The sequence below is a fragment of the Saimiri boliviensis genome, chromosome 8 (genome assembly GCF_048565385.1).
Source record: "Saimiri boliviensis isolate mSaiBol1 chromosome 8, mSaiBol1.pri, whole genome shotgun sequence".
Lineage (NCBI taxonomy): Eukaryota > Metazoa > Chordata > Mammalia > Primates > Cebidae > Saimiri > Saimiri boliviensis.
This window is the reverse complement of record NC_133456.1, coordinates 91,205,076-91,226,895: the sequence shown is the minus strand read 5'-3', so window position 1 is coordinate 91,226,895 and position 21,820 is coordinate 91,205,076. Positions and strand designations below refer to the sequence as shown.

General features: G+C 41.8%; 1 protein-coding gene across 14 annotated transcripts in view; it reads left to right on the top strand.

Annotated features, from left to right (window-relative positions):
• The window catches only part of ITPR1 (inositol 1,4,5-trisphosphate receptor type 1), a 353,358-nt gene that overhangs the window by 126,775 nt on the left and 204,763 nt on the right, over window positions 1–21,820 (top strand). For all 14 annotated transcript variants that reach the window (XM_074404869.1, XM_074404867.1, XM_039478545.2 and 11 more), the window contains exons 5-7: window positions 7,144–7,259; window positions 17,320–17,406; window positions 20,028–20,186. In XM_074404869.1, the coding sequence (XP_074260970.1) occupies window positions 7,144–7,259; window positions 17,320–17,406; window positions 20,028–20,186 (362 nt within the window). The remainder of the gene's footprint in view (window positions 1–7,143; window positions 7,260–17,319; window positions 17,407–20,027; window positions 20,187–21,820) is intronic.

Below are 21,820 nucleotides of genomic sequence, written 5' to 3'. Positions count from 1 at the left end.
AAAAGGTAAAAACCATTCTTGGTTCGTGAGCCATACAGAAATGATCTGCAGTGGACCAGATTTGGGCCTTGAGCTGTAGTTAGCAGATGATGTTCTAGACACCTGCTGGGGTGGAGCCTGTGCATCGCACCATCCCAGGTGTGGGTTTTCACTTAGCCACTTTATTTCTGTTTGTATTCCTCAGTTCTATGTGCCTTCATTATATGTGGTACATGCAGCTGCAGAGCCTCAATGGTCCATTATCTCCCAAGATTTAGTCTCCTGCAGGGTTTTGGAAGGGACAGTTGTCTGGACTATCTGGGGTGGTAGACACAGGGGTCTGACTGCTCTTCCTGTGTGTTTTCATCCAGTAGTCCATTACTGGTCCTCATCCCACTCCTGTCACCATTGATGCCTGGGAGCCCCCAGTTCCCGAGCCTTTCCAGGATTCTGCGGTGCTAATCACTTTCTTTTTCTTGGTACCCCTCTGCAGAAACAGAGGCCTTACTTTACTTCATCTGTCAAGCTCCACCCCTCATCCTCTTTATATCGTCATTTATTGCAACTTGGGAAGACTGATTTGGGTTTTATGGAAGTTGGAGTTGGGTTTTTGCTCTTGATTTTATTTGTGCTTTGTGTGTGTGTGTGTGTGTGTGTGTGTGTGTGTGTATGTGTGGTAGAGGACAGTAAAGAGAGTAGGAAAGGCCTTTATTCCACTCCATGAAAACTTTGAATCAAGTTCAAGCTTTTGTAAGCCTGAGTTAAATTTTTTTTTTATTTGAATAGGGAGATTGGGATTTTCCTCACTCCAGATGCATAGCTACAGTGGATTTGTAATACTGACTTCCTCAACTTTCCTCCTCTCCAATTCCCCATCCTTCCTCTTCTTCTGCCACGCCCCCACCCTCTGCCACCTTTAAATAACCAACTGTTCTATATTTTCAACTTACTAGTTGATGGACATCCTACTCACTACTCAGCATTTGAGCTCGGATGTTTCGTAGGCATCTCAAACTAAGCAGAGCCAAATTTAAAATTCTCGGTGTCCATTCCTCTCCCCTAACCCCTCTCCTCATTCTTACCTTTCTTGGTAGGCACCAGCACTGTATTAGTCTAATGTTGTCACGCTGCTACAGAGAAATACGAGAGAGACAAGAGGCTGAATTGCTTTACAGTATCGTAGGCTGTACGGGAAGCATGATGCTGGCATCCATTTGGCTTCTAGGCAGGCCTCAGGAAACTTAAAATCATGGCAGAAGGCGAAGGGGGAGCAGGCGTGTCACACATGTCACACATGGCAAAAGCAAGAGCAAGAGATGGAGTGGGAAGGTGCCACACACTTTCAAACAACCAGATCTTCTGAGCACTCACTCAGTATCATGAGCACAGCACCAAAGAGGTGTTGCTAAACCATTCATGAGAAATCCATCCCCATGATCCAGTCACTTCCCACCAGGCGCCTTCTCCAAACTGGGGATGACAATTCGACATGAGATTTGGTGGGGACACAGATCCAAACCATGTCAGTCAGCAGTATGAAAGCTCCCTTAGAAGCATCAGCCACACCAGGGTCTTCCTTTGCTGAAGCCTTCGTGTGGTTTCCCACTGTGTTCAGGATGACCCAATGCCTTCACACGGCCTGCACTGCCCTGCACAGCACAGCCTCTGCTCGCCCCTCCAGCCTCATCCTCTGCAGCTCTTGCCTTTGCCTACTACTACCATCCCAGCTTTCTATTCAATCTGTCAGTTTTCTTTCAGCTCAGGTCCTTTGCCCTTGCTATTCCCTCTGCCTGAGAGGCTTTGCCCGAGATTTGTGAAGACTGGTTCCTTCCTTCTCATCCTGCAACTCCAAGTTCAGGTGCCACAGTCCTAGAGATGCCTTTCCTGATGACTCTGTAGGAAGTGCTGCCTCCCCACGCAGCCCTAGTTCATCCATAGATAAATCTTGCCTCCATTGTTCTTCTAACTTGCTGTAATTTAACATGGATATTTGACCTCTGTCACTGCCATTGTAGTAACAGACTTGTGCAACTGGATCCCTGCTGTATTTTCAGCATCCAGTCTTGGACCAGCACGCAGTAGACATTTTAATAAGTAGTGATTGAATCCAAGAATGAACACTGGGAAGCTTAGAGCTGGAAGTGACTTCAGCGGACATATCTGCATTGTTTCTGGAGCCCTAGGGATGGTAGCATATTTAAATGATGAATTCAGCACCACTGTTGTGCTTTACTCAATCTTTAGACCCTGGGCTACCATAGCATACAAAACAGACAAAAGTCTCTGCCTTCAGGGACATTACAGTCTAGAGTTGAAAGATCTAGCAGTGGGGAGGAGGGTGTGGACACAGTGGGGTTTCAGCTGTTGTGGCAGCCTTTATTCTTTTACTTGGTCACTGGCGTGGATACCTCTGAAGGTTGGCTGACTTGTTTGCTTTCTAGCTTTGCTTCTGCGCCATCCCAGAGTGCTGGAAGCACTCCTGTGGCTCCCCTTGCTCCCATCTTCTCTTAAATGTGTACCATAAGTCCTAATTTGATAGTGAAACTCATCTGTAAAGTAATTGAACATCCTCCCTCCGGCCAGACTCCAGCAAGGCCTTGGTAGTGGAAGGTCACCTGTGGCCCGTTCTGTCTGACTTCTAGCCCACCCAGCCCCATAACGCCTACTCCATCCCCTTTATTCAGCCACATTCTCCTTTGGTAACTCAGTGTGGCATATGCTCAAACTTCGGAGTATTCCACAGTGAAAGCTAGTTTAGTTTATTCCTCAAATGCCTAAAATAACACTTGTCACATAAGACATTCTTAGTGGCATTTCTTTGGGGTGAGTTCAAACCACAGTGTGTGTATGTGTGTATGTGTGTGTGTGTGCGCGCACGCACATGCATGTGCATGCGTGCGCACATGCATATGCACACATAGGTACATACATGTGGTCTCCTTCCCCCAAATAAATATTAAATATATTCTTCTGTTTTCCTTGTATTTGTGCATTTCTATACTTAGCAACTTAGAGTATTAGGACCCAGTGGAAGTTTAATTTTGCTTTGCTGTGCCGTTCAAATAGCAAAGGGCAATATGGAACTTACAAATTGCAAAATTTTGGAAGGTTATTCTAACATTACATTACATTTGAATTGCTTAATTTAATTTTCACTTTGAATTAGTTGCTAAGCAACTGAGAAGACAGGGCAAAATCAGCAAGGCTAATTTGGTTCTGTTACTAGTATGTTCGAATCTCTTATATTTACACAGACGGTTGTAAATACACTTAATGCAATGCAATGCTCTGTTTTGTCCAAGGAAAAGTGTTGGTGTGGAAGTTAGAGCAAGGCTTTGGTTAGGTTGATGTTATTTAAATACACCTTCTCATCTTAGGGGAAAGCAAAGTTATCTGAAGTTTGAGCCTGTGATGCAGCCTCTTTGTTAGGTGAGGTGCTTCACTTGGTGGTACCATGAACAGTTGTAAAATGATACTTTCCATTGTCTGTTATCCTTTGGCGTCATGAATTTATCCTGCTTGTCCCCCTCATCTACCCAAAGGTTTTTTTGGAATATATACTGTTTAGTATCATCATATGAAGCATGTTGGAGAGAAAAAAATAGATCATTTTACTCTCTATATCTTACTATTGATGAACAGTGACATTGTTAACCTCATTTGGTCTGTAAAACAAGTCATGTGTCAAATGTTAATGCCAATGACTTAAATATTTTGAATATTTTTAAAAGGCGTGTGATTAAGGAAGCCATTCTGGTCCAACCTAGATTCTGAATTACAGGAAAGTAGAAGTTAATGAATAAGATTAAGATTAAACAATAAGGCTGGGTACAGTGACTCATGCCTGTAATCCCAGCACTTTCGGAGGCCAAGGTGGGTGAATCACTTGAGGTCAGGAGTTTGAGACCAGCCTGGCCAACAGGGTGAAACCCCTGTCTCTACTAAAAATACAAAAATTAGCCGGGCCTCGTGGTGGGCACCTGTAATGCCAGCTACCTTGGGAGGCTAAGGCAGGAGAATCAGTTGTACTCGGGAGGCAGAGGTTGCAGTGAGCTGAGATCATGCCACTGTACTCCAAGCCTGGGCAACAAAGCATGACTGTCTAAAAAAAAAAAATCAATAATGCAGTATTCTGTTATTTATTGTAGTTTTATATTATCATTAACACCTTGAAACACATAGTTGCTTGGGGGAAATGTTTAGTCCTGTGTCAAAGATGGAACATTTCATGTAAACTATTGTCTTCTGGTTGTGTATGGTTATTCATGGAGTGAATGGAGAATTCGTGTATATTAATATTAAGCTGGTAGGAAAACTGTGTCTCTGAAAATGATGTCATTAAATTGCCACTAAAATAGCAAATGATCATGACCTGTGTCTTTCCCAAGAGGCATGGGGGCTGGGCACCATGGCTCATGCCTGTAATCCCAGCACGTTGGGAGGCCAAGGCAGGTGGATCACCTGAGGTCAGGAGTTTGAGACCAGCCTGACGAACAAGGTGAAACCCCGTCTCTACTAAAAGTACAAAATTAGCCAGGCGTGGTAGCGCATGCCTGTAATTCCAACTACTGGGGAAGCTGAGGCAGGAGAATTGCTTGAACCCGGGAAATGGAGATTGCAGTGAGCTAAGATTGCACCATTGCACTCTAGCCTGGCCAACAAAAGTGAAACTCCATCTCAGAAAAAAAAATAAAATAAAATAAAAATGAGGTGGGGAGAGCAGTCTGGTCTTTTAAACTGGTCTCCTGCTGTATCAAGCTTTGTTCTCCAAAGTCCTAGACAGGATCTTTCATATGCAGTAAAAATTACTTTGAGTAGATGGATTAGATTCCTGATAAAGATAGCTATCATGGTCCCATAGTTACCTTATAACTGCTTGTGACTAGGTAGAAATATTTTGTGATGGAGTTAACAGAAATGGGAAAAGTACCTATTACTTCTACAATTAAATAATCTTTTTTTTTTCTGAACATTCTCAGATATTTGTGTGTTCAGTACATAGTAAGAGTTAGTTATTGATCCTGACTAAAACAGAGAGTGATCTGAATTAGAGGAAGGACCAAGTATTTATGTACTTCACAGCAAATCCATTTTTCTTACTATGAGATATTTATTTGGCTAGTACAATAACTAGATATTTACCTGTTCAAGGTACTTTAAGGGAATCGGTTTTAATGAATAGATAAGAATAAGCATACAATTAGTAATTTCCTTAAATGCTTGTTCAAACCTATGTGGGTGTCATTTTTCTGAATATCAGTATCTACTCTAAATTTGTTAATTTTATTCTATAGATATTTACCATTTGAAAACTCAGTATGTCAAAATGTAAACTTTTCTTAGGGAGTGTCAATTTTAAATACTGGTTTCCTAGAGTAGTTATTGGTTTGTTGATGACATATGTCTGTCAGAAAAATCTGATGGAGCGCAAATCCTGGCTTCTTGAGAAGCTGAGCAGGAGGATGGCTTGAGCCCAGGAGTTCCAGGCTGTAGTGTGCTATGATTGTCTGTGAATAGCCATTGGACTCCAGCCTGGGCAAGAAAGCGAGGCCCCATCTCTTAAACAAAGAACTGGTGACTATACCCCTAAGTTCTGTGTGTGTGTATATGTGTGTGTTTTTAAAAGTTACATACGTGTATTATTGTAGTAATATATTGTAGACATTATAAAACAAATGAAAAGTCGAAGTTAATAACTCAGATTAAGATTAAACAATAATGTATCCTGTTAGGATGGTTTCATATTAACACCTTAAAACACATAGTTGCTGTAGGCTAATGTTCATCATTAAAACAATATTTTAGGTGGTTTTATTTATGATTTTTAATGTCTAGCTGACTTTTTCTAGATCTGATTAGATCATCATTCTTTTTACCTTACAAGAGCTTTAAGGGAAGGGTTGGTCCATCTTTTTTGGTTTGCTGGGATGCATCACTGTTACCTTTAGTGTTTTGATTTTTCTGCAGAAATCTTTTGAAGCCACTTGTCCATTTTGTGAGTACAGGTTATACCACATAAGACAATGTGTAGAGTCGTATGAGCCCAGGCATGCTAAATGGAAGTATGTCACAGTGTGCTGAGAGTGAGGGAACAAGGGCACAGACTATGTAAATACCAGTTCATGTATGTTATTTCTGCACCACAAAGGGTCGTCTTGCACACATTACTCGAGACCACGGCCCTAGGAGATCCCTCTAAATAAGCATCAAATACATACATACATATTTATTGTATTTATTTATTTATTTATCTTTAAGATAGAATCTTGCTCTGCCACCCAGGCCAGAGTTCAGTGGTATGATCTTGGCTCGCTGCATTCTCTGCTTTGCAGTTTCATGAGATTCTCATACCTCAGCCACCTGAGTGGCGGGATTACAGGCACGCACCGCCACACCTGGCTAATTTTTTAAAATTTCTGTATTTTAGCAAAGACAGGGTTTCACCATGTTGACCAGGCTGGTCTTGAACTCCTGGCCTCAAGTGATCCACCTGCCTCGGACTCCCAAATGGCTAGGCTTACAGGCATGAGCCACCGCTTCTGGCCTGTAATATTTTTTCTAAATTGAACAATACCGAAGAGAGTTGGATTTGTGTAAATGCTTGTATGCATTGTTATATACAGCAAGGACTATTTGTCCTTGTATTTATTTGTTTGTTGGAAAGGAGTCAACTATGGGGTAGCATTAAGAACATGGCAAAACCTCGTCTCTAGTAAAATACAGATAATTAGCCAGGCTTGATGGCTCGTGCCTGTAGTGCCAGCTACTTGGGAGGCTGAAGCAGGAGAATTGCGGAACCTGGGAGGCAGAGGTTGCAGTGAGCCAAGGTCGTGTGGCTGCACCCCAGCATGGGTGACAAAGGGATACTCTGTCTCAATAAACAGACAACAACCAAATAAAAACCACACTGAATCTGGACAGCTCTGGCACCAACTAGTTCTGTAGCAACAATTGACTCACTTTGGGTAAGTCTCGGTTTCCTCATCTGTACTCTCACACAGTGGTGGTGGCAATTAAATTTAAAAAGAGATTTGTCAAAGAGCTTTGTACTCTCATTGTATATCTATGTATGTTGTAATTTTATAAAGCAGAAAGCCTTTTTTTCTTAGGCTGAGCGTCTGTACACCCTCAATAGCAGTTTCTTTTTGTTTGCTTCACTTCTAGACTGCCTCTTTAAGCTATGTCCCATGAACCGCTACTCTGCCCAGAAGCAGTTCTGGAAAGCTGCTAAGCCCGGGGCCAACAGCACAACAGACGCGGTGCTGCTCAACAAACTGCACGTACGTATTGTGATGGGGCTATCAACGGGCCAGTGATGAGTGGCCGCCTTGGTGCTGTCTGGGTGTCCTGGTGGGGGACTGCTTATGCCACCCTCCCACTCTAGCTGCTTACTTTCTTAGTTTTTTTCATGAAGGGGTAGATGGAAGCTGACCGTAGGGAGGGATAGATCCTAGTCATCTTGAGTTGTCTGGGAGTCCTTTTCTCAGCCACTCTCTTTGCAGGGGTAGCTTTGGATGGAGAAGTGGTTATGAGCATAGGCACGGGAAGCAAACTGCCTAGAATGGAATCCTGGCTCCCCTGCTCAATAACTGGTGCTCTTGGGCACATTAAGTGCTATTTTCCAATTCTGTTACCTTATCTGTAAAATGGAGATGACAGTACCCACCCCAGAAGGTCATTGCAAAGATTACAGAAAATGAGACATGAAAGGCACATGAACAGTGTGTGGTGCATAATAAATGCTTAATAAATTTTGGCTGTTAGCATTGCATCTCTTCTGTTATTTGGCATATTAAAGATGTGCTCATTCCGCTGCTGATGTGCTATGTGACCATAGCAAGTTTTTGAGCCTCTCTGATCCTGTTTCACCTGTAAAATGATGACATAGTTCTTTTAGTGCCCTGCATTCTGAGGCTAATCTGGAAGTTCTCTGAGATGTTCAGGAGACATGACATATATCCAGTGTACTAATATCGAAATTGTACCCCATTTCCTGTTTCCTGACCTACTTCATTTCCCCCTGTTATGTAACATCATCTTTCTAATGCGTTTTGTTTACTGGCTGTCTCCCTCCTCTGGCAGGTAAGCTTCGTGAGGGCCCAGGTCTGTGTCAGTGTTGCTTGTTGCAGTAGGCTTTGTGTCTACAACACAGTTGGGCACTTACCAGGCACCCAGGTATTTCACAGAATACACAGTGATCTTTCTTGTGGCTCAGTGATGACAGCTGAAGACCTAGAGCATCTGTGAGCCCCGAGAGCTCAAGAGGTTCTGCCTCCCAGCTTGCTCCATTTTTGGCTAGCATATGGCAAAGTCACAACCCGCTGCATTTGGTAAGGTGAGGGTCATGTGAAGGGATTCTTAGGTTCAGTGTGTGTTGTTTCAGACAGGATGTGATGAAAAGCCCAGGCTCCTCACCTTAGGGAGCTTACAGTCCAGCATAAGGACATGAAAGCAGTCACTGCCACTGCACCTAAAGTGAAATCCAGACTTTCTGTCGTCATCTACAAGATGGCACGTGCCTGGACCCTGATGTCGTTAAGGAGGCTTCGTAACTACATTCCAGCCGTATGAGTGTTAGTTCATTTTATTTTGTTTTTTTGAGCACCTCAGGCTCTCAATAGCCTCATGGCCTTTGCACCCTCAGTTTGTCCTGTTAAGAACATTCTTTTCCTGGCTCTTCCTGAGCTAGGACCTTTGAGCCTTTGTGTTGCCACTGAAATGTCATCTCAGCAAGGTCTTCCCTTCCCACCTTACCTAAGAGATGTCTTGCTTGTTTTTCTCCTTCGTAGCACCCTGTTTATATCTTGCTCAGCACTGATCAGGGTCTGCAATTATATTTAGTAGCTCCCTTCATTATCACCTGTCACTTATTAAAATGACAGCTCTACAAGGTTGTGCCATCATCTCTCTTGCTCACTTTTGTATCCCAGCTTCTGTAATCATGTCCAGAACATAGTAGGTGCTCAAAAATATTTATTGAATAATGAATGAGCACTGTACTAGGCACTAGAGATAGGACTATGACAGTTTTAACCCCATGGGAGCTGAATATCCAAGAACAAAGAGATAATGATAAGTAGTGTATTACAGGACAAACCAAGGCTGTGGGAGCACGTAGGAAGGATGCCACATCTGTCTGTGCTGAATAAGAGGGTGTGATACAGAGGTCAAGGAGGGCTTCATGGAGGAAGAAGGAAATGCCAAGTCAGCTTCAGTCGGAGGCACCTGTGGGATTTAAAGGGTAGAAGAGGAAGAAGAAACAATGGACTCAAAGACTTGGAGGCTAGAGATTGCTTCGAAGACTTTTGGAATTGCATCATTATTTTAATAATGATGATTATCTCAGGTATCCTCAATCCCAACAAAACCATCATACCTTCTTTAGAGCAAATAGTATGTAGCTTTATGAACATGGAATAAAATTCATAAATAATAGATGCCAAATTACAAAGGATAAATGAAAAGGTAAGTAATAAATTATATAATAAATTGAATACTCTTCTTAAATCAATGCTCAGGAATGACTACTCTAGAAGACACAAGGAAGTTAGTGGGTATACCTATTTGCATAAACCCTGTGAGTGAGGCAGCTGTAGACTGTGACTACTGGTGCTGGTTGGAGGGTATTGACAATTCAGAAAGCATGTTATCTATGATGTGGTTTTCCAGAAGGGTTTCCATCATAATCACAAAAGACATAATCTCAAGTGCCATAATCTCAAATGTTGAAATCCCTGAAGATTCAGTTCCAAAAGTCTAAATCCCTGAAGTCTAAAATCCCAATCACAGATAGTTGCATGTTAGGCCAGCCCTTACAGACTATGTCTGTGCAAGTGCCATAATCTGTCTCTGTGTTACACTTTTTCTTATGTCAGATTTTTAGGTTTTTTTTTCACTATTTTAAATTGTCAGCATTATTATTATTAGTTTTTAAGGCAGAGTCTCACTCTGTTGCCTAGGCTTGAGTGTAGTGGCACGATCTCGGCTCACTGCAACCTCCACCTCTCAGGCTCAAGCGATTCTCCTGCCTCAGCCTCCTGAGTAGCTGGCATTACAGGCATGCACCATCACTCCCAGCTAATTTTTTTGTAGTTTTAATAGAGACAGGGTTTCACAACATCATCATGTTGTGAAGAATGCAAAGTATACTCTTTTCTTCATTAAGTAGTACTTGTACTTTTGGAAATTTCATTAATAGTATTAATGAAATCATGAAGAGCTGTGATTTCTGTTGATACGTAAAATGGAGTAGGATGCTGTGTTCAGATACTCCCAGGCTGGAGTGCAGTGATGTCATCACAGCTCACTGCACCCTTGACCTCCTGAGCTCAAGTGGTCCTCCTGCCTCGGCCTCCCAAAGTGCTAGGATTATAGGCGTGGACCACTGTACACAGCCTACAGATAGCTTTTTAACCTATGTGAATATCCAGCTAGAATTGTATGGGATAAATGATGGTTCATCCTTGCATAGGACTGTAACATGCATTCAGTGTACCCAGCATCCCTAGCTCCTGTCCACTGAACATCAGTAGCACCTTCTTCCAGTCACTGCGCCAATCCATAATCTCCCTAGAGTCTGTGCTGGGAACGTGGAAGCTAGTTGAATAGGTGGGGAAGGTTGATCGGTCTTGGACGTAACTGTATTTAGTGCGTATGCCTGTAGGGGGCTATCTTTGTGGAAAGTCTGTGTGTCTTTAAAGTCACATTATCCTGACTTTGCATTTCTGGTATAAGGATCATACTGTTCAATGAGATCTTTTAATACATTTCCGACTTTTTCCTCTCCCACGCTTTTTACCACAGGGGTTGTAAATTCAAATTCTTCTTGGCCCTACAGGAAGCCAACAGGAATAAAGTGGGCTTGGTGCGTAGTGCTGCCAAGTGGAGGGTCCCATGGGTGGGTCTGGAGGGGGCAGCTCTACTTCCTTACTGTCACTGCTTGGGAATGCGGGCTGAGAGCTGCCGCTGTGTCTTCTGCTTTTTAAGAGAAGATAAAAATCCATGCTTTTATATGTAATACCTCAGTTTTAAAAAGATGTTGGGAGCTAATTCAATTAAGGCTTGAAATATGCACTCAACACCAAAATAAATGGCTCAGGCTGGATGTGGTTCTTCAGCCCCATTTGCAACCTGTGCTCTGTATTTTACGTTTTATCAGCAACTCCTTTTGACATTCCTTCCTATGAATGAACTGTGAAGACAACAGTGTGGTTGAAAAAAGTCCAATCCTAAGGCGACCAGACATGGTCAGCTCCTTATTAAAACGTAAAAAGAGAAGAACAGTGATCTCTTTCATGCTGTTTATGCTTTTAAAAAATAAGAAAGGAAACTGCTTCTTTTCCCTGGTTTAAGGTTACTCATGTGACTTTCAGGTCTTGAATGTTGCCTTTGTGCTTCACTTTCTGCAGTTCTTACTTTCCTGCTTAGTTGGAACCCTTTCCCCTAGTGTCTTAAAGTCATCCACACGTTTCATTCAATTTACATTCCCACCGGCCAATAAGATGTTTTGTTTTGGACAGCCTCTTTGCCTTTGGGACTGATGGCTAGTCTCCAGTGGGTTTTCATTTTTATTTTTGTCAACTACTGTGCAGCACCTCAATCGCAGGTCAGATTACTTTAAATTAATGCCATTTAAGGAGTTAGTTGTCTAGACCACTTGACTTCCTTTTGACTCCGATAAGCAACAAAAACAGCACTTTGAGAAAGAGTGACATCTAGTGGCTGGTTACTGTCCATGCCCTTTCCTTCTGCAGGAATAACTGGATTTTGACTGTCTTGGTCATGATTTCCTAAAGGTCTCTTGACAAAATGAGCTTTTTCCCATCTGCAAATCACATAATTTGTTTTAAAAGCCATTACTACTGTTTTCTGACAGCATTGTAGCTGTTACCTTGAAACAAGCACCTACATTGTTTTGTTCTGAGAAATGATCACTTAAGTCACGGCTTTGATGAGCTAGGAAGAGCCAGAAGAGGGACAGGTCCTTATTGTCTGGGTGTTCCATTGCTTGCTTTTGGAAGCTTTGCTTCAATATCACATTACATAATTCAGAGCTTATTGACTTTAACAAAATAAGCTTTCCTTATGGTTTCAGTAACCTTTCTATTGTAATTTGATAATAGTTTCTCTAGCTCAAATAAAATAACAGGTGGCTAAGATGGGATAGCCTTGATGTTGCTTAGGGAGCGTGGTGAATAACAGTGGGAGAAACCATATTATAGAGTGTTTTTTCCCTTTTAGAAATTAAAAACAGTCTGCAACCCATTATTCAAGGGAAAAGAGTAACAGATATTTAATGAAAAGGTAGCATATTTAAGATGCCTTTTTTTTTTTTTTTTTAACATGTTCTCACTCTATTGTCCAGGCTGGAGTGCAGTGACATGTTCATGGTTTACTGCAGTCTCAACCTCTTGGGCTTAAGTGATCCTTCCACCTTGGCCTCCATAGTAGCTGGGACTACAGGCACTTGTTACCATGCCTAGCTAATTTTTGTATTTTTTGAAGAGTTGGGTTTTTGCCACATTGCCCAGGCTGGTCTTGAACTCCTGGGCTCAAGCGATCCACCTGCCTTGGCCTCCCAAAGTGCCAGGATTATAGACTGAGCCACTGTGTCTGACTTGGATTACTTTTAAAAATTCAAGCTACTTGACACAGAGACATGATGAAGATGTTTTTGAAGAAATTACACACATGTACCTAGGATACGAATTTTAGAATATAGGCATAGGAAAAGGAAAACAATTTTAATTCATGTGACCCTAAATTGTATTCCTCAAAGATAACCTTGGTTTTTATTTTGATGTTTGCCCTGCTCTCCTACCCCCTGTTCTGTTCCTGTGTCTCCACATTTTAAACTATCAAAGGGAGTATGCTATTCTACTTCCCTTTCTTTAACCTGCTTTGTTTTTCAGTTAATATGTTGTGAATAAATTGGAATCTCTATCCTCTTTTTTTTTTTTTTTTTTTTTTGAGATGAAGTCTCACTTTGTTGCCCAGGCTGGAGTGCAGTGGTGTGATCTTGGCTCATTGTAACCTCTGCCTCCTGGGTTCAAGTGATTCTCCTGCCTCAGCCACCTGAGCAGCTAGGATTACAGGCATCCAACACCATGCCCAGCTAATTTTTTTGGCATTTTTACTAGAGATGGGGGTTTCGCCATGTTGGCCAGGCTGGTCTCGAATCCCTCACCTCAGGTGATCTGCCCACCTGAACCTCCCAAAGTGCTAGGATTATAGGCGTGAGCCACTGTACCTGGCCTCTATCCTCATTTTTAATGGCTACATGGTTACTCCCTTGCATGGCAGTACTGTAATTTTAGATAACCAGTCTCTGTGGGCAGTGATATTCAGGATCCTGACAACTTTTGCCATTCTGAAAAAAAAGTTGTATGGCCTTGTGCATATGCCAGGTTGTCTGCTTATGAAAAACTCCTAGAAGTGAAATTGTTAAGTCAGTGTTATGTCGAGTGAAGAGTTTTTGGTAGATATTGCCTGAGTATCCTTTAGAAAGGTGCTAATTTACTATCTTACAGTGAGGACCCATTCTTGGAATGTACTTGAGGGATTTAACCAACCAGATCTCATTTTTTTTGAGGCAGAAACAGCCTTGATCAGTGGCCTGCAGTGTTTGTACCTTGTTACCTTTGCACCTACCGTATTGCCTTGCCTGTTGAACCTAAAAAGAATCCATGGATGGTTTTGTCAAAATACCAGACTTGGTTTTGTGAGGGATTTATATAACAACTGACATGTGAACTGAAACTAATTAAATTTGATATTTCTACATTTAGTAAAAAATGAAATGGAGAGTTTTCTCCTTAAAGAGAACTTACAAGAAAAGTAAATTCTTAAAATGGTCCGTAAGCTTAATACATTCAATGCTTATTCAGTGGTGATGTGAAGGCTCAGTCATCATTAAACTTTAGAACAGAATTAAAGTAGTATTAACTCCTAGTTTAACAGAGTTTTGACAAAGTTCTAGATGTGATATTTGAGAATGTCTTAATTTATTTTTTGCTGCTTTTGAGCTGGAGTCTCTCTCTGTCACACAGGCTGGAGTGCAGTGGCGCAATCTAGGCTCATTGCAACCTCCACCTCCCAGGTTCCAGCAGTTCTCCTGCCTCTGCCTCCCAAGTAGCTGGGACTACAGGCATGCGCTACCATGCCCAGCTAATTTTTGTATTTTTAGTAGAGACAGAGTTTCACCATGTTTTCCAGGCAGGTCTCGAACTCCTGACCTCCGATGTTCTGCCTGCTTCGGCCTTCCAAAGTGCTGGGATTACAGGCATGAGCCACCGTGCCTGGCCAAGAATATCTTTATTTTAAGAGAAGGCTTTAGATATTTATTCTCCAATTTTGTTTTAATTTTCTGCTCTTCTCTTACCTTTTTTATGTCTTTTGACAAATGCCCGTGCTCTTTAGATCTGCTGGTGTTTAATTAGTTGTTAACGTGGAATATATGCCTTCTTGATGGCCAATTTGACATTTCTTTCTATACAAACCAGTGACCAGTGGGTTGCTGTTTTTATACTGTACTTTCTCGAAGTGTAGGTAGGAACATAATATTAGTATTTCTTAAACTGATGCCACTGGACATTCTTGAGAGTAAGTGGAATGTTCATGAGCATTTTTGCTCTTAAAGATGAGCTTTTCGATCATTTGAGTCCAAGAAATGCTACTTAAGAACTCCCTAAAGTTGAATCTTTTCAGTGTGGGCTTTGAACAAAGAAAAACCATATTTGGATGTTGGGAAATGTTATATTTTATTTTACTGAATCCTTTGGGTTTTTTCCCTTTGGTATTTTCCCCCTCTTGAGTTTGCAGTCAGTGTTAGCTGAGAACTCTTTTTTTTTTTTTTTTTTTTTTTTTTTTTTTTTTAATGAGACGGAGTTTCGCTCTTGTTACCCAGGCTGGAGTGCAATGGCGTGATCTCGGCTCACCACAACCTCCGTCCCCTGGGTTCAGGCAATTCTCCTGCCTCAGCCTCCTGAGTAGCTGGGATTACAGGCATGCGCCACCATGCCCAGCTAATTTTTTGTATTTTTAGTAGAGATGGGGTTTCACTATGTTGACCAGGATGGTCTCGATCTCTTGACCTTGTGATCCGCCCGCCTCGGCCTCCCAAAGTGCTGGGATTACAGGCTTGAGCCACCGCGCCCGGCAAGCTGAGAACTCTTAAGCAGAAAGAACAAACGGCTCTCCACAAAGAATAAACCTTCATTCCAAATGGATGCAGTCCAGTGTTTTGCCTGGAAAACTACCTGCAGAACCTGTGGGTACTGTAGAGATCTCTGAAGTGGTTGTAAGCTCAGGCTTGAAATTAGAGAGAACGTGAGGTGGGAGGCTGCTAAGGGAGAGTATTTATGCAGAGGAGAGAAAAGGTTTAGGAGAACTATGCTGAGGACAGCTTGCATGCCAAAGGGTGCCACGTCGCAAGCACTGGTATTATTTCTGAATGTTTCTTGTACCCGGTGGATTTTATGCTTGTGTCTCTGAGAATAGCAGACTGGTAACTAATTCCAAAAGAGAGAGAGGGAAGTTTTGAATGGACCGTTGTTTTAAAGAGCTGATGAAGATATGGTCAACTTGCAGTGATCCATGCTAACGTATGCGGATCATTCCCCTCCTGTAATATGGTTTCATTTTGGCTTAAGATTGCTTGCTGCAGTTCATTTTTCTCCAAAGATGGGCTTTCCTAAAAATACCTATGTCCCAGGTAGAAGTGGAATAGGTGCTGAATTTGAAGGAAACAGAAAGATTCTTGACCCAGCCAACTTAGGTCACCTTTTACAATGTTAATCATCAGAACATTTCTTAGTTTTAGAAACTAATATATAATAATAACGGTTAAAATTTATGATCCGATGGCAATTATGTCCTGGCATACATTTTCTCAAAAAGGCTTTTCTTAAAAGGCTTGCATTGTTTCCATTTTGTGATGAGAATACTGAGTGAGGCTTGGTGAGATTCAGTAATGAGGACAAGATGATGAAGCTAGTAGGTAAGGGACCCATGATCACATCCAGAAAGGTTCTGTGAAAATGAAGACACATTACCTGGGAAAGAGGACCCACTGCACCTGGTAGCATCTTGCTCCAAGGAAAGGAGACACTTCAGGAAGACAGCCTTCGAAACCCTTCTTAAGTATACTCTTATCATCAGGGTTTTACCGTCCATCAGATCCAATGCTGAATTTCTTCTCAGTTATTTTACTTCGTTTCCACCAGCCTATTGTCTGGGAGATGGGTTGGGGTAACAGTTTGCTGACTGCCTAGCATGAAGCCATTGCCCTTCACAATTATTGTAATGTGGTAACAGTGCTTTCAGAGTGGCACAGGTGAATGAATGAAAAATGACTATTCAGGAAGATGGCCCTGCCAGACTATTCTAAAACCTTCTCTTCAACTTTACCGTGTTCACCCCGCTAGCATGTCACATTTGGAATAGTAACATCTCCCGGCCTTATTTGTAGCTATACAGATTTGGAGTTAATCCAAATGTCGATATGAACACTACCTCTGCCACTTAATAATTGCGTGATTTAAACAAAATTATTAAGCAAAGTTTTAAATGTACTCAGAAGTAGATAAATGGTATGACAAATCCCTTTCCTACCCATCATCCAACTAGCTATGCAAGGGTGACTAAATTTCTTAATCACTTTGAGTCAACTTCTTCCTTATAAGTGGGGGTAATAATGTTCTCTTCAGGGAATGATTATAAAAATTGATTACATTATAAATCATATCTAACAAGAATAGCTAATACTCCATGTATGCTACAGCGTATCAGCTACTGTGCAGTGGAGTTCCTGTGAGGTGCAGATACCATTTTATCCTTGTTTTACAAAGGACGAGACCGAGACTCACTGATATTAAATGACATGGTCAAGTTCAGAAAACCACGTACCACTTAAATCCAGCATTTAATTTCAGTCCTTCTACTCCAAAGCCTTAAGAGAACTTTCACACATCACAGGGGGACTTTGCAGATTCCCTCCCTCCCTGACCCTATTTTCTTTGAAGATATTTCAGCTTTTGACTTACTCTCCCCCTAAGTAAATAACCATAATTTCTTAAAGAAAACAAACAACAACAACAACAACAACAACAACATTTGAAAGAAGCCAAAAAGGCCAGCAAAGCAGAGGCAGAGTGATGGACTGTTTGTACCCTTGGCTCATGTCAGGAAGCCTCAGGGTGTGTACTCAGTGGTTGGCTTCTTTCTGTGGTTTGCTTATTTCTCTGGTTCTTGTATTAACTGGCGACAATTGTTTTGCATAACCGGAGAGGGATAGAACCCGTTGTTGCCTCTTTGTGACCAATCTTTATTCTCAATGCACAGCATGCTGCAGACTTGGAAAAGAAGCAGAATGAGACGGAAAACAGGAAATTGCTGGGGACCGTAATCCAGTATGGCAATGTGATCCAGGTAGGTCAAGGCGGCTCTTCCCTTCTGCAGCTGAAGCATTGCAAAGAACGCAGCTGGGAAAAGAAACACCGTAAGACGGGATTTGGACACCTTTATAGTAAGATCCATGGAGACAGCCAGTTTATTGCAAAACGTCTAGTGTTTCTTGTTAGATGTGACGGACTCTTGGGCTATTTTGTTGGTCATCTCTCAGTGTGAGCATCAACTTCTCTCTGTAGCTGATCATTTCACTCCAAACACTTCAGATGGAAAGCTTCCCACCTAAAACAGAACCTGGCTATTACAGTTCTGTTTAACTTGTAATGCTTGAAAATTCTTCCTATGTGTGAAAATTAGCTTCCCTATAACTTTTATCTGCTGGCCAAGAGCTGTTCCCCAGATGTAATAAGAGCAATTCTGTATCTTGGGACTTTTTGACTCAGAAATATTTATCATTTTGATACATTTTATACTTATCAAAAATATTTGATTGTTTTAATGTCTGGTCTCACGGGTTGCTTATCTTTTGTATCTTTAAATTTGGCATGGAGATAAAACACAATCCACAAAACAGCTAGTATAGGTTTCGCTTAGAAGATCCCTGTGGGTCCATGCCAGTCTTACAGAAAACTGTGGAAGCCCAGAGCCACATGTGGCTTTCTTGATTTGCCCAGGCACAAAGGATAGTCATAACCAACTGTTGGGCACCTAGACCCATTTGGTGTTCTTCCTTCAAGATTTTTCTTTTTGAAAGATTTTGCCTACTGTGTAAACGTTACTAATTACAAAGGAGCCCTTCCCCTTTCTCTTGCTATGAGGTATAGAGCAGGGCTAATCAGGAAGATGGGAATACTAGTAAAAGATTGGCAAAAGCAACCTTTTGGTGTTAAATGGATTATTTATATTAGGCCTTTTGAAATAGTGAAAGTAGCTTCCAAAATCTGCTTGAAGAGTAGATCCTGCCAGTTCCACTTACTCACTTCCTCCTCCTTAAGTTCCATCTACTTGAGAATGGACACAAGTGTCCGGGTGTGCCCCAAGTTCAATGGCAGCTTTATTACTAGGCCAAGCAAGTGCCCTGAAATTCAGAGTACAAGACTTCCTGATTTGATTAGATTGGAGAATGTGGCTTGACATGATAATGAAACGTGCAGAGGCTGAGGACGCTAACTTTTAAATGCATTCCAATTCAGGTTTTGTAACTCATTGTGAGAGTTTGAGCAAGCAGTCTTGCCCTGTGTCACTTTGCTCACCAGTAAAATGGAAATGGTAATGGAATCTGCTCTCTATGATGGTTGAGAGGTGCCTGTCCCACAGTAAACTGTAGGTACACAGTAATTAATCTTAGTTATTATTACTTTCCCCAAGCCTAGATCTTGCGGCCTACCTGCAGGTAACTTTGGTTTATAAACCAACTGAGTCTGGCACCTGGACAGATGCGTGCAGGATCAGGGACCACTCACCAGTGGAACCATTAAGGGGTTGGGAAGACGTTGCCTTCTCCTTGTTTATTTTAGCTAGGGGTCATCAGGGCTTATGGATCAGACAGGCTATTCTTCCACCCCCAGCAGCATTGTTTGGAGATTTGGAGGGCCTCCTAACAATTCTAGCAGCTGTATCTGTTAACATTTGAAAGGGATGATATTAGCAATTAGCAATGGGGTCTCATGCTGGTCTTACCGTTTCTCAAGGGATTGGGCATTCATTCGTATTCCCATCCACTTTCTCTTATAGACTGTTGAATAGGGAAGCCTTAACCAACTCTTTCTGGTTTAGACTGACTATCAGACACATTATATCCCATGTAGGTCTTCGGTCTTTCCATACTCCTCATGTAATTATTACCCCAAAATCAAGAATAATGTATTTGGAAATTCAAGCCATGTTCTTCGAAATGAATTGACAGCCCCCTAAAGGGGTTGCATTTTATTTTTTTAAATTTTTTAGAGACAGGGTCTTGCTCTCTCACCCAAACTGGAGTACAGTAGTGCAATTTCGGCCCCGTTATAGCCTGTAACTCCTGGGTTCAGGTGATCCTCCCACCTCAGCCTCCTGAGTAGCAGGGACCCCAGTTGTGCACCCCTACACTTGGTTAGTTTTAAATATTTTGTAGAGACGAGGTCTCCATGTGTTGCCCAGGCTTCTCTTGAACTCCTGGGCTCAAGCAACCCTTCTGCCTCCACCTCCCAAAGTGCCAGGCTCATGGATATGTGCCACTTCACTTGGCCTTGCGTTGTTTTTAAACTATTGTGTGTGCTCAGAGTGGCCTTCCTCAGCTCCACCTGTGCATCAGGGCATGCTACACTGCCCTTCCCTAGCCGGTTCACACAGGGTCAGGCCCATCCCACTGACAGATGGCAGGGGCTGATGGCACAGTTGACCTGAGCAACATCCATCTTGCCCAAGGCTATGTTGAAAAATAAAACGGCAGTTTTTCTTCTCTTCTGCCCTCTCATTCTACTCCCTTTTCTCTTCTTCCTTTTCTAATCATCTGCAGCCTTAGGTGCTTCGTGATTCTCTAACTCCACAAGCAGCTCAGTGGTAGGAGGAATGTTTGCTATACAGTTGATATGATTGAGAGAAGGAGTGGTAGGAGACGCAGATTTGCTGACATTCACTTTATTCTCTTGGTGGGTTTTTAGCTCCTGCATTTGAAAAGTAATAAATACCTAACAGTGAACAAGAGGCTTCCCGCTCTGCTGGAGAAGAATGCCATGAGAGTCACATTGGATGAGGCTGGAAATGAAGGGTCCTGGTTTTATATTCAGCCATTCTATAAACTGCGATCCATTGGAGACAGCGTAAGTGCAGATGCTCCGCCTAGAAAGCGTTCTGTGCCATGCCTTCAAGCGTGACTGTGTATTAGAGTCAAGGAGGAGATGTTAAAAGTTGGAACCAGAAGCTTGTCCTGTATAAAAACAAGGGAATCGCTATGGAAACTAGTGTTTGGGAAACAGGGAACTGTGGAGAGAAGTGTGCCCTAAATACAGTTGCTGTGTTTTTCCTCCTGGACTTCTGAAAACATTGTATGAACAGCCCATTGCCTTAGAAACTTTACCACAAAAACAGCTATCCCATATTAATGTCCTGGAGAGGGTCCCTGTCGTTCCAGATCCATTATTGGGATAGAAATGTCTTTTCTGTTTTGGAAATAAAGTTAGTAAAGGATGGAGGATGGAAAAGAAATCACCATAGTAGGGAACGGGAGTAGACTTTGGGAGAAGCCTCATTTGTTCCTGTGTGGAGAAGGAGCACGCTCCCCACCGTGCTCAGCAATGCAGTGGGTCTGGAGCAGGGCCCACTCCTGAGGGTTCTCTGGTATATAAAGCCGCAGGAAGCCTTTTCAGGGAGACTTAGAGCAGTGCTGTTATTTGTTGGCTGAATTAGTCAGCCATTACGTGGGCATATACCTAACAGTGACTGATTAAATGCCATCAGCTATATTTTTGATCTTGTTATGATTCTAAAATAGCTGCTCTTTATTGAAAAATGTACCTCAAACAGCATGAAATAGTCTCAAAATGCTCAACCAGCCTTAACCTTAAAACTGGGCTTTGCCACAGTTGGTAAATAATTGATCCTTAACTGTGAACAGAAAGAAAAGCCCAGCAAAACGTAGTTTTCAGCAAAAATGTTGGATTTATCAAATGAACTTAAATTCATTTGGAGTTAGATAAAATTCAATTGTATATGCTCCTCAGATGTGATAAGCTGAAAAGAGGTGGTTTTGCACCTTAGGAAACCATCTTCTCTATGAAAATAAAAAACAAATGTGCCTTGTTCTGAATTTCATTTTCAGCACACCCTTTGCTCTCCTATCCTTAAATGAATCTGTGTGACCATGACTTAGTTGAGAAGATGAGATGGGCTTGAATTTAAAATGGTATTTTACAAACAGTAGGTATATGCCCATTCCTGGGCCATGAAATCAATTTAGTGGCTTGTGACTATCATTTTTGAAAGTGGAATAGAACAGAAAGATCAGACTGTGTTACATGTAATAAGTATTGTTGGGGGGTAACTTTTGTTTTTGTTATATGTATAGTATATTATTATATATAAATATACAAACGTGTATAAGTCTATATGGCTCTATATATGACTTGATCATAGAAAATGTATTTCTGAATGTGGGTGGCAGTAAAAGTTTGAAAGTAATTCATTTAAAAACATAAAATTATGGCTTTGTCGAAGATAAAGAGTTACCTCAGACTCTTGTTTTTTTCTTAAATTTACTTAAAACTTACTGATGTAGATACCTTAAACTGAACGTAATAAATATAAGTGTTTTTTCCCCTCTGCTCTGGACTGGCTTTGACACATCTCTGTAAAATCAGTGATGCTCGGGGAACTAAATTCAGGCTTAGCCTTGTAAACATGACCCCCTCCGCACAGGGTCAAGTTTTGAAGGATGCCTGGTATGTGCTGCGTCTTT